This window comes from Stegodyphus dumicola, chromosome 3 (assembly GCF_044657685.1).
Source record: "Stegodyphus dumicola isolate Sdum_Otavi_A_Nest chromosome 3, ASM4465768v1".
In the NCBI taxonomy this organism is placed as follows: Eukaryota; Metazoa; Arthropoda; class Arachnida; order Araneae; family Eresidae; genus Stegodyphus; species Stegodyphus dumicola.
The window spans coordinates 128,789,808-128,805,298 of record NC_140770.1 but is presented as its reverse complement, the minus strand read 5'-3'; the positions used below and the strand labels follow the sequence as shown (position 1 = coordinate 128,805,298).

General features: G+C 29.5%; 1 protein-coding gene across 1 annotated transcript in view; it reads left to right on the top strand.

Annotated features, from left to right (window-relative positions):
• Nucleotides 1–15,491, top strand: part of Nup133 (nuclear pore complex protein Nup133) — a 148,454-nt gene that overhangs the window by 66,439 nt on the left and 66,524 nt on the right. The window contains exons 15-17 of the mRNA XM_035356050.2: nt 884–926; nt 8,601–8,672; nt 9,280–9,415. Of these exons, the coding sequence (XP_035211941.2) occupies nt 884–926; nt 8,601–8,672; nt 9,280–9,415 (251 nt within the window). The remainder of the gene's footprint in view (nt 1–883; nt 927–8,600; nt 8,673–9,279; nt 9,416–15,491) is intronic.

The following is a 15,491-nucleotide window of genomic DNA, read 5'->3' as shown; positions in this document are numbered from 1 at the left end:
TTGTTATTGAATGACTTTTATGTTCCATATCATATCATTAAGTTCTTCAGTTAAAGAAAAATAAAATAGACAATATATATTTAAGCTAACATCAGTTTTAACAATATATACTGAAAAATAAAATAATATACCAAAAATAATCTAAACATAGTTGAGAAGATCTGAAAGAAAGAAATAAGCAGATTCATATTTTGTTCACTGTATTAAATTGTTAACATATAAGACACTTTTATGCATTGAAGAATAAAGTATTTTTAAAATATTTTTCTTAATTCTGCTTCTTTTTGAAATCATCTTTTAAAGTAGTTATCATGTTAAAGCAATTATACAGTGAGCTGTAGTATTTATTATACTTCTCAGCGTAATTTTTTTATATTTAAAATTTAGAATTGTTTAATTGGAAATATGATTGAATTAGTTAAAAAATGGTTTATTGTTAAAGTTTATTTATTTAATTTTTATAAAATTAATGCAAATGGACTTCATTAAATTACACTTACATGAATTAAAATCATTATATGTGAGTGTATGTATATATATATATATGTGTGTGATATATATCAATTCTTTTAATCATAACTATTTTAGGCTGGTTACACAGATTGTTAGTACAAAACATAACTCTTTAATTCCTGTAAAATACTGAGCTGAATATTTTAGTATTAAAGAAATTTAATATTTTCTGTTGAAAAGGTAATGTTTGTCATTTTATAACCGAAAGTATTTAAAGGGATTTTTTTTATATATAATTTTAACTTAATTATTTATTAGAGAGATACTTGAATTAAAATCCAAGCTATTTTCTCTATTTATTTTTAACCTTCTTTTTTTCTTTTTACTTGCCAAATTCTTTTCTGCTAATTTCTATTTTTTTAATTTTTAGGTTTCTTTCTTCTATGAAAGAAGTAACTATTCGGCAACCAGATGTAAGCAGTTGTACTTCTGATTCTTTTTTAAATGCCATTAGTAGTTTAAATTTTCATGTTAAAAAAAAAATATATGATTTTATATCTGATATATATTCCTCATGCTGAGGAAAAATTATTTATGTAATATAGGTAGTCATTGAATTATTTTTTGCTAGTTTTCGAATTATGTATTATGTTAAAGGGGCAAATACTGAATAATTTAAATGGAAATAGAGACCAGTTTATATAGTGATTGCATTGTGAAAAATTTATTTATTTTCAAAAAATATGTGTAAGATTAGTTACCAGGAGTGATGGTCTGGGGTGCCATTTCATTTTATAGTAGGACCCCTTTGGTTGTCATCCATCGCAACCTTACAGCACAGCTGTACATCGATGAAGTTCTAAGGTTCGTTGTATTGCCCCTTATGTCACGCCACCCTGGGCGTACATTTCAGCAAGATAATGCCCGCCCCCACACTGCACATGTTTCTACTGCTTGCCGAACATTACTTTAGCCAGCAAGGTCGTTGGATTTCTCTCCTATTGAGCACGTTTGAAGCCTTATGGGCAGGGCCGTGACCTTCGAGACGGAGAAGGCTATGACACTTTATAAACATGGCGGAGCTTTCCATCCGATGTTATCGTTGGAAAGTCATCTGGATTTTTAAATTTTCATCAGAAATATAACTTGTTGCTTATCCTGTTGCTTAGTTAATTAAAATAGCTGAAAGAAAGGAGGTTTTATATACATTATTTTCACTTTTTACAGATATTTTAATTAACTTTGTGCATAAATATAACTGAAAGAACCAAAGAACAAACGAACATTTTACAAAAATTTAAACGCCAATTGAAAATTTTCACTGTCATGATAAATTGGGAAGGGGTTCTTCAGATACTAATTAATATTTTTCCTAGGCTCAAGTATTAATTTATTCGTGCTTCAGAGCAAAATATATAACCATCAACTTCTATATCTCCAACGTATGTAAACGAAATACTATATAAATTAGCTAATAAATGTGATAAAAATATTTTATACAAGAAACATACCTAAATCTTATAACAAAAAAGCCTTCTGACATTCATATTTGAAATGAGATAACCTAACAAACAACTGGCAATATTTAAAAAAACACATAATCTATGCAGTGTTTGAAAGTCACCAGGAAAAAAAAAAAAAAAAAAAAAAATTAACAGATCTACTATTTCCAATTAATAAAAAAATCATTTAGTGTTTTTTAAATAGCAAGCTGTTAAAAAGTAGAATAATTAGTAGCAATGTTGATAATTTTTAACATCATTTCTTTCGATCATATGTAAATATATATATATATATATATATACTTGTTTCAGACAATGGCAGATTCTCACGGACATTTTATTCATTTTTTCAAATCTATAACATTCCTTAGGATACTGCGCAGAAATGATTTGAATAATATGCACAATAATAAGAATTGGACATTTAAATCTGCTGTTTATTAAATAGCACACAACAAAATGTTTTTTCGTATTTATCATGAATTTTATTGCTATAACAAGCATGTACAAAAATTAAAAATGAAAATGGAATGTATTCAAATGTAATAATTAAAAAACATAACTTGTAACATTCGTATTCATACTAAGAGATATATTAAAAATTCCAAGAGAAAAATAACAGAACTGCACTTTGCACTTAATGTAAATTATAATGTTTTTAAAATATTGTATGATTAAAAATGCAATAATTATGGATTACAATATTTAGTAGTAATGCTGATGTTTCTTAACACCATTTCATTCAATCATATGCAGGTGTATATACATATTTTTAGCTTCTAAATTTTAGGATAATGGAAATTACGATTATCATTTATGTGCTTTTTAAAATCATTAACCTTTCTTTACATATTACATGGAAGAGCTTTGAATAGTATAGACAATAACTTACTATGTGATTAAAATCTGATCTTCATTAAACAGCATGACAAAATCTTTTTTTTTTTTTTTTTTAATTTATTGCTTCCTTATTATTACATATGTCAAATTAAGCAATAAAGCTAAAGTTATACTTAAATATAATAACAAAAATCATGTAATCAAACATTCATATTTATTGTTATTTATAGTGGTTTCTTAACATCTCATCTTTCTATCGTACCTTAACATATTCTATTCTTTGAAATAATCATGATAATTTCATTCAAAAAATACATTTTCTAAAATCAGTAAACGTTTTCGCATAAACTGCACAGAAAATCTTTAAATATATACGGTAGCATACCACATGCATTAAAGACTCTCTTCATGAAATAGCATACAGTGGAACTTTTTTTTTATCCCATTTATCATAAATTGTCCTGCTAGCACAAATATATACAAAAATTAAGCGATGGAACAAATATACTTTAATAGTAAAAACTCTAAATTCAAACATTCATATTTATACTGTGGTCATATTGTAGCAAATACATATATAATGTATCTTTTAAATGGCATAAACTATGCAGTGCTTGGAGTTACAAATACTATAAGAAAATTAACAAAACTGCATTTTACAATTAAGAAAATAAAAATACTTAATGCTTTTTAAATTTCTTTAGTTTTCGTTCATTTGAATCAGAAAACTTACTATCTTCTAATACTTTGGTATAATTGTTTAAACAAATGTTTGCAAATGTATTTAGCATTTTGATGACAATATTAAAGAAATCACAGTTGCAAGACTGGCATTTTTCATTAACAAGTAGCCCACTATTACTTATAAATACAGTCAAAAGTCTTTAATCCGGATTCGTCGGGACTTATCCGGATTATCGATTTTTCCGGATTATAAATCATCAGTTTAAATCTGGTAAGATGGCATGCAGAAATTATAAAATAAAAAATATGAAACCGTAATTTATGAAATAAAGAACAATTATGATCTAAAGGGTATCAAAATTAAAAAAAAAAAAAAGCTTTATATTTATTTGTTTACTTTATTAAACATTTCCTTCAATGTAAATTGTTTAAGTTGCTTCGTTTTTTGTTCTAATACTTTCTCTTTAATTCTATAAACAGACATAATTTCTTGTTCAGTTACAAAGTTCCACTGTTTCAGTACTGTAATTGCTGTGTCGAGAGTATCAACTAATTTGTCAATCGAAATTTTTTCGTTTTCAATAACCTCTGTGTCTCTTTCTTCACTATCAGAAGCAAATTATAATGAAGAGGAATTTGATTTAAATCATATCAAAGACGGAGTATGTCGAGATGAAATACTACATTTAGTAAGGAATTATAAGCCAAATAAAATAAAAACATCTGCCCTGAAGATCAGGATAGTGCTGACAGATCAACTTCCAATTCATTGCGCGATGCGACGTCCCCCCCCCTCAGAGCAGCGTGAATTTGATAAACAGATTTCGGAATGGTTAGATAAACAAAGGATATGCCTTTATCCATTTTTTGCAGCAATTCCACTTTTTGTTTGATGGACATCGAAACATACATTCGCTTTGTAGATCCTTTGGCAACTCCAGAATCGGAAATTCTTTTTGACATAATCGAAAGTTCAAGCTTACTTTTTATAAAATTGCTCTAACAGTCTGCAAAAAATAATAAGCTGGATCCAATTCGAAGATTAAGGAACAACACAATCTGCAACATTAACTGAAATAGATAATTAGATAATTTTAGCTTAGCTTATACCGTCCGTTATACATTAAACATGCTTGTATAAACGTATTATGCGCATGTGTGAAAGTATGCGTAAACGCCTATGTTCATGCGTGAACAAACGCATTATGCGTTGACGCATGCGCAGAAAGTTTGTAGCTTTGAAGTCCGGATTATGGGTGTCCGGATTAATGACTTTTGACTGTATTTTAAAAAGTGAAGTAATGACCGAATGCTGATTTTGGCATTTTTTAAAATGTGTTTCATATTTCTTTGATATAAGTTTTCTAAATATACAATAACTATGGATTATAATATTAAAAACTAGCATGGAGGGTTTCTTAAGACCACTTCTACTTACCATATCTAAATATGTGCACTTATCTTTGGTTTCTGCTGTTTGAGATAATGGAACGTTATCATAATCTCCCCCCTTCAATCAATAAATTATCCAAACTTAATACTCGTATTTTTTCTTTGGAGATTACACACTGCAGTTTCAAAGAATGTACACAATAAAAAGCTAGATATATTGAAGCTTGCTGTTCATTCGTTGATACATTTATCTCCACATCACTTTGAATATCGTCAAACACAGAAAGATCACATGTCATGGGATTTGTTACGGAAGAAATTTCATCAAAAAGGCATTTAATTGGGACATTTCCCAACATGTCAGAATGTAGTATCAACATACTTTTTACTCGAAGCTTACGTTCACTCTCTAAAATGTCCTGTGCAGTTATGTGAAATGTACTGCCAGGCATTTGACGATACAAACCAAATCGAGATTATAAACACTCAGTTTGAATACATACTGTGTTCAGTACATACTGTGTTCCATTTGATAGAAGATGCTTTCTGACAGATATTGTGCATTTTGTAGTATGTATCAAAGCAAAAAATGCCTCTTCACTTAAACATCTAGAACCACGTGGTTTTAATTTCAGATTTTGCCATGCTTCCAGCCACAATATAAAGTTCTCCAAAAAATTAAAATGTTCATCTGATACTGATTTCAACACACAACAGTCTGGGTTAGCTATAAATATTCCCTTTTTTGAATACTTAACATTCATTATGTTCCACCATTTTTTGATAACTTTTGTAAAAGATGCTGTCGTCTCACCATTTACAAAAGATGAATCCTGCTAGCTGTACAATTCTACAGCTGCACTAGTTGTATCATCAAAAATCTTTAAAGCTAAATTAACATTTTGTTTTTCAGTATTCGAAGGATACACAGCTTTAAAATTTAGTTTATATCCTATTTTTTCAACTAAATCTCTTTTAATGTTAAATACTTTTATCAAAAGAGAAAAATCAGCTTTTGATACTTCCTGTAGATTTTCGAATTTAGGGAAAAGAAATGTTTTCTCCAAATTACTTTGATTCAGCCAATTATTACGAATACATTTTATTATATGAACAGAATCGAACATTACAAATAATTCTTTCAATTCATCAGCTGGATTAGCCATGCAAAAATTACTATTCGAACTCTGTGAAAATGACATCTTAGAGAACATGTTTTGATTAATCCTATTATTGTCCACTATCAAACACACAACATTAAAGCCTGCATCATTTAGTAATTGCAAAGCTTGCTTTGTTAAATGGAATAAATCTTCAGCAGTCATATTCAGGACTGGTACCAGTCCAGTAATTTCTTTGTATTTTGAAAATAGTGAACTTATCATAAAAGCTTGAATTGTTGTCGCTTCTTCATTGACTTTATTTTCAGCAAAACGAAAATTTGCTTTACTTTTGAAGGCTATTTTTGGTTTTATGTGAATTTCATCAATGAGAAGATTCACCAAGCATTCTTTGGTTGACTGTGCTTTACATTTACTTTTAACATAAGTAATATTATTTGTGTCAATCATTGCTTGGTTTAATTTCAAACAAGAAGTCAATCTTTTCAAATGTTATACAGATGGCATCTGGACCAAATTACTTGCAAGAACTGCTTCATAACATGACGTAGATTTCATATATAAAGAGTACGCAAATGCTGTCAGATAACTGCTGTATCTTTTTCCTCTGTTAGATTTTTCGAACAATTTCCTTTGCTCTAAAATAAACTAGCCATCATTATATTCCTGTACATCATCCTCTTTCTGTATTAAAGCTCTGCAGTATTTAACAGCTGTCTCAAAATTATTTTCAGGAATATCATTATTGTTTGTCAGATTTTCAACAAAAGTTAAAATGTTCTGAAATTCACTCCACAGTGTGATCTTTGGCACTTAATTCAATATGTGCCTTACTTTATCCAAATAAACAGGCTTGTTATCATAAAATATTTCAGCATTTATTTCTTTATCTATTTTTAAGCACTTTTGAATGAATGGAGCTGGACAAAAACATAAAAATATAACAAAAAGTTCACCAGAATTTTTATAGACAATGAATTTTGTATTTTTCTTCAGAGTTTCTCTGATTTTTATATCAGCATTTGTTAGCAATTTATCAAATCCATTAATTTTGTCGTTTTCTGTGAAACGTCTGAATATTTCTTTCTCTTTTTCCATTCTACTTCTCCTGACTGCTGGCAGCTTTTTGGTCATATACATTGGACAGTCGTTAAATATGCATGCATATGCATCGTCTTTTAACATTGTCCATATTCTTGAAATCACCCCATTTTTATCTGTAAATACATCTTCACGCACAATCATATCTTCATGAAAATATTTTTCACAAACAACAATTTGTTTAGATGGTATGAAATTTGCGCGAGGAATCTTATATCACCAAAGCTGCATTTTTGCTTCATCTGTTGGAAATTTGTATACACTCTTGTAATTTTCAGTTCTAGCATAATTAGAATTGCACTTAGGTACACAACAATGATCAGTTATTGCTACTAGGTACACAACAATGATCAGTTATTGCTACAATATTAAAAAGTCAGCGCTAAACAAATTATATTGACAAATTTAGAGCTTTACCAGAACGTACACACACCTCGTGATAGTTGCAAAACTAATGGGGAAAAAACGATGGACGGAAAGCATGACTCATCTCTGACTTGTTCGACATGTGTCATGGCCTTCTCTCTCTCAAAGGTCACGGCAGGGCCCTCCAATCAGCTCAGGATGTTGATGGTCTAATGCACCAGTTGGACAGAATTTGGCACAATATCCCTCAGGAAGACATCCGCAACCTCTATCAATCGATGCCAAGCCGAATGACTGCTTGCATAAGAGCCATAGGTGGACAAACGCATTACTGACTTTTTCACTTTGTCAATCTCTATCACTTCAATAATCATCATCAAACTGTAATCATTTGTTTTTCTGTACATGTACATTACTTCTACTGATTTTCGTCCCATTCGAATAACTCCTTCTTGGTGCGTCTTTTTTTTTTTTTTTTTTTTTTTTTTTTTTTTTTTGTCTAATAGTGTATATATATATATAAGTCTAATAGTGTATATGTATTTGGTCTAATAGTGTATATGTGTATATATATATATATATATACACTATTATATATATATATATTTCATATTACAAATATTATTTTTAAGGAATGTTTCATCTATTAACATCAACTGAGTAATTAAAATCGTTATTCCTGTCATTATTGCCACAATTTTGAGAATTATGTTCACTTATTTATTTTTAACCCTTGGGGTACAGATTTATTTGAAAAAATTCTTCTTTTGACTTTTCACAAACAACATTCACTGAAGTACTGTAAGAAACTTACTCTTATAACTGATACCAATCACTTTTGCCTTTAACAAGAATGTACATGTTTAATTTTATCCTAGTTTGAATGTCGATTAAGATTCATTATCCATAACTTAGGCAAAACAAGTGCATGATTTGTTTAAGCTGTCAAATGTACCCAAAGGGTTAAAGTAATTGAAAATGTAAAATTCTATAGAATCACATTTGCAATTTGTTGTCATAAAATGTTGATTATAAATTTTAACTCAACTGGAAGATAAATGGAAATTGTTTATTGATTATAAATTTTAACTTTATTGTAACATATATGAAAACTGTAATTATTATTATTTTTTTTTTAAAGCCTAAAGCACCTCCTGAAAGTTTATCTGTGAAACTTAGATCAGCAATGTATTCATACTGTAAAGGAGATATGGTATGTATTTCATGTGTATCTGCTTTTTGAAAAAATTTTCAATTGTTCATGGCGGAAAGTTTCGTAGCGTTATTCTGTATGAGTATAAAGCAATCTGAATTGTGTAAGATATTAAAAGTTTTAGTGCTTTTTATTATTCACATCACCTGTTTCGTCATTTGAGAGAGTTGTCACCTTTTGGCACATTTTAGAATATATATGTGACAACAGCTTAATAATGTTTGAATGCACACATTAGCCATCATTTCATTGAACAGCATCCATCAGCTGTAAAAATTTAAATATTGTTCATGTAAATTTTTGTTCTTTTTTATAAAAATTCTTCTTTCTCATAAAATTCTTCTTTTTGTCATTTTATTATTATTTATGAATGGAATTATACAAGTTGTAGAAACTGCCAGCAAATGTGTTTTGCCAATTTGCAAACTTGCCAGTATTCACTGGTGACTGTCTGTGTTAGTGTGATAATCGAAATGTACTAAAGTTTTTTTTTTTTTTTTTTGTTTTTTTAACATTTAAAATAGTTTTTGCAGCATAATTAGTTATTTTTAATACATTTTGTACATATATATAAATGATTGTGAAATATAAATTATTATCGTTTCAGGAAAGTTGTGAAAAGCTGATAACTGAAATATCCATTGAAAACTCAGATTTAGATGAAGCTGTGGTTTCTCTGAGCTTAGGAATAATTGATGATTATCCAATTTCTGATCCAAGATGGTGTGAATCTCTTCCTGCTGGTTAGTGAAGTGTTTTATAACAGCTAATTAATGAGTTCTTCAGTTTGAGGCAGGGAATGCTTTAAAGTTTCTTCTTAATTTGAAGCGACTAATTGTGCAACATATAAACAACCATTATGAATATTATATAAAGTGAATGCAATTAAAAATGTACGAATAACTGTAAAAATTTGTTTAGATTCTATGCAGTATCAAAATAAAAATTCAGACTTGTTTTCGGTCAGTATTCTGCTTTGCTTTTTTTTTTTTTACTACTTAGATTGTTGAATTGATGTCTGGAAAATGTATATAATTATTCCAGTTAACTGTCCAAAAAGTATAAATACTTACTAAAAAAAATTTTGACATTTCAAGTAAAGGCCTTTCTTTTTATCTCCCCCCCAAACTGAAATGCCATGAACTCATTGCTGATTAATTTTTCATTAAGCTACTATGGAAATGGCAACACACATTTTCAAAATGACGGTGTACTAAAAATTCCATACCAGAACAAGTAGTCAATGAAATTAATAAAGCAAAAAATACAGGTTATAAAATGTTATTTTCCAAGAAATCCTTCTTGTTTGCACTGTAATTCTCCCTCTGTGCACAGTAATCTTTCTTGAAAAAAAGTTGGTGAATTTCACAGACTTGGCATCTGAAAATATTTGTACTGTGCTCTGGCCAAATAAGATAAATGCATACATATCTTCATGAATACATATGCATACATAGGTTGCCAAAAACTACGTTTGGGCAACATTGTAGTTTGCCACATAACAGTTTTGACAACATTATTCCAGAAGATTTTTAATTTTGTCTTCATGTCAAATTGTCATTTCTATGAATATAACTTATCTTTTTGCAAATTTGTATTTTTTTCTTTCAAATCTTAATTATATGTTATACATGATGTATATATATATATATTTCATGATCATTTTGTACCTTTATTTTAATAATGTATCTGACTGATATAATTTATGGTTTATATAATTAGTAATTTTTATAAATATTTATGCCATTAATGTAGTTCAAGAAAAATATGTTGAATGGGATGTGCTATAAACTCAGCTAGAAAATGATAATTCACAGATATGGCATGTTTAAGAAACACTTATAAAATACGCAATTGTATAGGCATTTTTCAAAAGCATAAAGTTCCATTGCTTTATCTTTTGTTTCCAGTTATTGAAAAAAGTATTTTAGTTCTGTTGAAAAATTTTCCAGAAGTTTTTATATCTGATTTAAATAATTTTTACAACTTGTTTCACCTAAATTTTTTAACAGGTTATGTAAATTATTTAGGACAGTGTTCTTTTGAGCCCAATTTATTGTTGGAATCCTTGCTAAAATTCACCCAAATTAAATTTTAACCACTGAAAGCAGAAATTATTGTTTTAATTATGTGGTTTTGTATTCACAGGAAACTGTGGCCTTTCAGAATAAGAAGCTGTTGTTATTACACACAGCATAAGTAGTTTTTATATTTTTACTATTGTAGGGCTACACAAATCAAATAGTTTTCTATGGAAAATTGTAAGGGTAATGTTGCCTATTGACCAGCTTTAAATTAAGCATGTTCTTATTCCTTATGAAAGTGTTCTAATTTTCAAGATAGGTTTTTGTCAATGATAATTCTTAAAATATATTGTTCTATTCCATTCTTTGTTCTAATATAATTAACCTTTGAAATGATGAGGATCTTATCGAATATTCTCTTATAAGCTGTGCCAGTCTTGGTTCAAGAGGCAAAAACCAGTGCATTATATCCAAACTAGGTAAAGCAGATTGATACCATTTTTATTTTATTTTACAAATGCCAAACATTAGCACTTAAGCCATTAATTCACATGCTCTCCAGTACCTTTTAACAATGTCCTTATGTCGAGAAAGCGCAATACTATTAAATGTTCAAAAATCATAGGCTGATTGAAGTCACACAAAATACAATTTGAGGAATCCACCACTCCAGCTCTGTAGAGGTGTCTCGTAAACAGTCATGTCTGGTCAGACATCTAAATAGAGCTACTGCTGTCTGTCTTGGAAAAGTGAGAATGAAAGTTGTTTCTTCTCCCAGAATCCTCCAACTCTTATCCATAACACATTGAATCATAACCTGCTTAAGAATCTTAAGAGTCAGCTTAACAAACAATTTAATCATATAAAATGAAAGCAATCGATTAATGTGTTGCATTATAAAAATTCCTTTCTTAGCCAATGTATCAGCTTTTTCATTTCCCATAATTCTATATTGGGCTGGAATCCATTAGAATGAAATTCTGTGTGCCATTGCCTTAAGCAAAGGCTTACAGTCTAAGATTCTTTGGGAGCTATTTTGATTATTCAGAAGAGCTTGAAGTACACTTTTGGAATCTGACAGTATGACTGCCTTTACAAATGAGTGGCTACGAATTGACGGTTGTTGAATAGCCACGGCAAAAGCTTCGATTTCACCATCAAAGGCAGTAGTAAGAGGACCCATTGGTAAGTAGAAACTGCAAAGTTTGCTATGGACAGGGTTCGTATGGTCCTTAAGAGTCCTTAAAAGTCCTTAAGTTTTTTGGAATCATTTTTTGGTCCTTAAAAGTCCTTAATTTCGGCCAAAATCGGCAGAAGGTCCTTAATTTTAATGATCTGAAATTTCTGTCTGTTTTTTCCATTGCCATTTTGAGTGCGAATTAGCATTTTGGAGGAATATTTTTTGAAATTCGCTGACAAATATCGTTATCTTTTGAATGCGTAAATGCGTTTATGGATTATAAATTGTTCCTATTTCTAATATAAATGGTGGGATAGAGTTTCTGAGCAAGAAGTGCAACACAAGCATTTCGAAATTATTTCATTTTTTCTAGTGAAGAGCTCTTAAACAACTTTTCGCTTTTGGAGATATGAATACTTTTATTAAACTGCTCTAAATTTGGTGACTTAGCAACATTTTGGCGATTTTAAGATAAGTTTCTATAGAAAATTTTTAATTACGAGAAATGGAAATTTTTCGACGTTTTTGTTAGAACATTGTAACATTGATAAATTTCATTAAAATAATGGTAATATATTGTAATTACATTAAAAAATAACATTAGAATAAAGCATTTTTATTTTTTGCTGTTGTATTATAAAGTTCCATTTTGACCATTTATACAAAATTTTGAATCTGAAAAATAAGCAAGGTCACTAGACACAAGCATAAAATATCAGAAATGCTTCTTATCTTATCATATGGACAGGCATTATAGAAAAGAATTTTTTTATTAATAAAGAAATTTAAAACTGACAATTTAAACTATTCCTCTAATATGTCTTAATGCATCATACACAGGGATGGCACAAGGCATTTTCCAATCTGATACAATCTCTCTGGATCCTAAAAGCTGCTGCCTGGTGCCTTTCTAAATTTTGCTTCCAATGCTTGTTCTAAATTCTAAAATTTTTACATTTCTAGATTTTTGTTGCTTGATGTGTTATTAAATTCTAAAAATTCTGTCACAATAGCTTTGTAACCGGACCTTACCATATATATTTTATATTTCTTCTGAATAATCATAGTACTAAAGAAATAAAATTAGCAGCTTACTCTATACATTCTAAATGCATTTAGTGTTTTTAGAATAACAGAAATCTTTAATTAAATCAAAAAATTCTAAAATGGAAAGGAAATGTGGAAGAAAGAAACTGAATTTATTTAGAGAAAGGGAAATTATTCTTCAAAGATATGCACAGATATTATTATGTAAATTACCCAGTTGTTTACAATTTCAGCCTTTATTATAATTTTCCATTTCTATTTTCTCACCAGAATGCAAATCACTTAGTTTTTAAACTGATGTTTTTAGAATGTAAGACAAGAGTGTATTTCTGACCTCCACTTGCTCCCTGCATTAGTTCCTGCCACCTCTGATAATTTGTAATGACTCGTTTTACATTACCGTGCCGATATTTGAATTTGTTATGACGATAAAGTTACTGAGCTTGAAATGTTACAGCTTAAAATGAAATTAAATTGTTATAGTCTTTGATCACTAGTCCATATTTTTAGTTTGAAATTCTTGTTTAATTACATCATCACGAGCTGTAATTTATTTATTTAGCATTATAACATGCCCTTATGTTCTGAGTTCTAAGATTCTAAATAAGAAGCTTATTTAAATCTTTGTAGCTACTTTCAGACGTAGCGATAATTTGCTTCACATCTGTCCAGAGGGTTTTGGACTATTTAACTTTTACCAGATCAAGTAAACCCTCATATGTACATTTTGGAGAGGTTGACAAGTTAGGAGCTAAAACACGTAGAAACTAGTGAGGACATTTTGTCTTGCGTATTGAGACAAAGTTCTAACTGTTAGAAAAGATGTTAAAAGAGAAAGAAATGGATATAAATTGGTCAAAATGTCTGGGAAGGCTTCAAATTAAAAAGACGCATAAGTGTTTTGTTGAGTGTTGTTGCTACAAAACATAAATATTTTGTAGCTTTTAATGTATAATTATCCTAATATCGTTTAAGATTGAATGCTATAAATTACATGTATTTTAAACTCTTAAATTTTATTCGATTTTGATTTAATAGGGCTTTTTTTAACAAATATTGTTAAAAAATAAATAAAATTTAATAGTGCCCATGTAAATCCATAATGACTGAGGTTATCTAATACGTAATTTAATTATAACCAGGGCTGTGGAGTCGGTAGGGAAAATGACCAACTCCAACTCAGACTCCCAAAATTTTAATAACTCCGACTCCTTCATATATATGTAAACATATACACATGGGTACAGCTTATTGTTTTATCATAAAAAAAATAATAGATGTTACAGAAAAAAAAATTGATGCATAGCAAATTTTTTATATTAATTAGCATTTATTATGAAATGGAAAAACTGGCATTAGTAATTTCTAAGAAACAGTAAAACTGAAACTATATTAACTGAGTTACAACCCCTGGAACTCTACAAGAAACTATGACACTAACTGCGTCAGAGCGCAGCTAACTTTCAAAACTTGCAAACCGAGCTTGCATCAGGTTTTTTAGGTTTGTTCTGATCAGCAGATCTCTAGCAGGAGCGGTGACAACAGCCAGTCTTTTGTTTTAAATTATGCTGATTATGATTTTACTTCTCACTTTATGCCGCTTGACATAAAATCTACTTACTAAACCCGTAGACTGAGCAAGTATGGGACAAAATGAGACATTAACAAAAATCAACGTAAAGCTGACTGTTAGAAAACCTAAATAAAATGTCACTTTTCTTCTTTCAAATATATCCAATTATTATGAGTGTAAAATATTTAATGCTACTTGATAAATTTCACAAAATTTATTTTATTCTCAAACTTATTAATAATTATGTTTAATAATAATGCATCCGAATTATTTAATTATGTTTAATAATAATGCATCCGACTTATGGATCTGTTTTATTTTTAGAATGGTATTACAAAAGTGAAGTTCAGCATAGATAATATTTTTAATTGAATTTATTCAGTTCCCAATTGCTTATAGGTCCTTAATTTTTTCATTAATGGTCCTTAAAAGTACTTAATTTCCGTGTGCAGAAATGTGTACGAACCCTGTATGGATACCTGCTCCAGCATCTCATGCTTTCTCTTACGTAGAGCCATCAGTGTAGACACGCAACCACTCATTTTGAGGATAGCGAACCTCAGTAGTTTTTATTGCAATAGATCTTAATTTTGAATTGCTCATTTCGTTTTTAACAACTCTGAATAAGATCAAGTTTTATATTCAAATTCAAAAAGTGTAAGAGACAATGGGGAGGAGATAAAGTTAGATAATCTTGCCTCGATTCCAAAGCATCAGATTCTCTCTGAGCAGCCTGTATAAAGCCAATTAGAGTTTTAAGATTTCTAGAAATTTTCTTATTATAGTTTGTCCAAAAAGAGTTTTCGGGCAAACGCACCAGCTTCTGGTATAATAGGGTTGCTTTTCTCGTAATACAATCATGAACAGGTTCCAAACTGGTTAGCATTGCAAGAATAGGAGTAGATCTCACTGCCTCAGTAATTATGTGTAACGCTTAGTTCTGGAAGACTTCGGGGATCTGGACTACATTCTCTGGAGCGGTGATGAGGATCTTA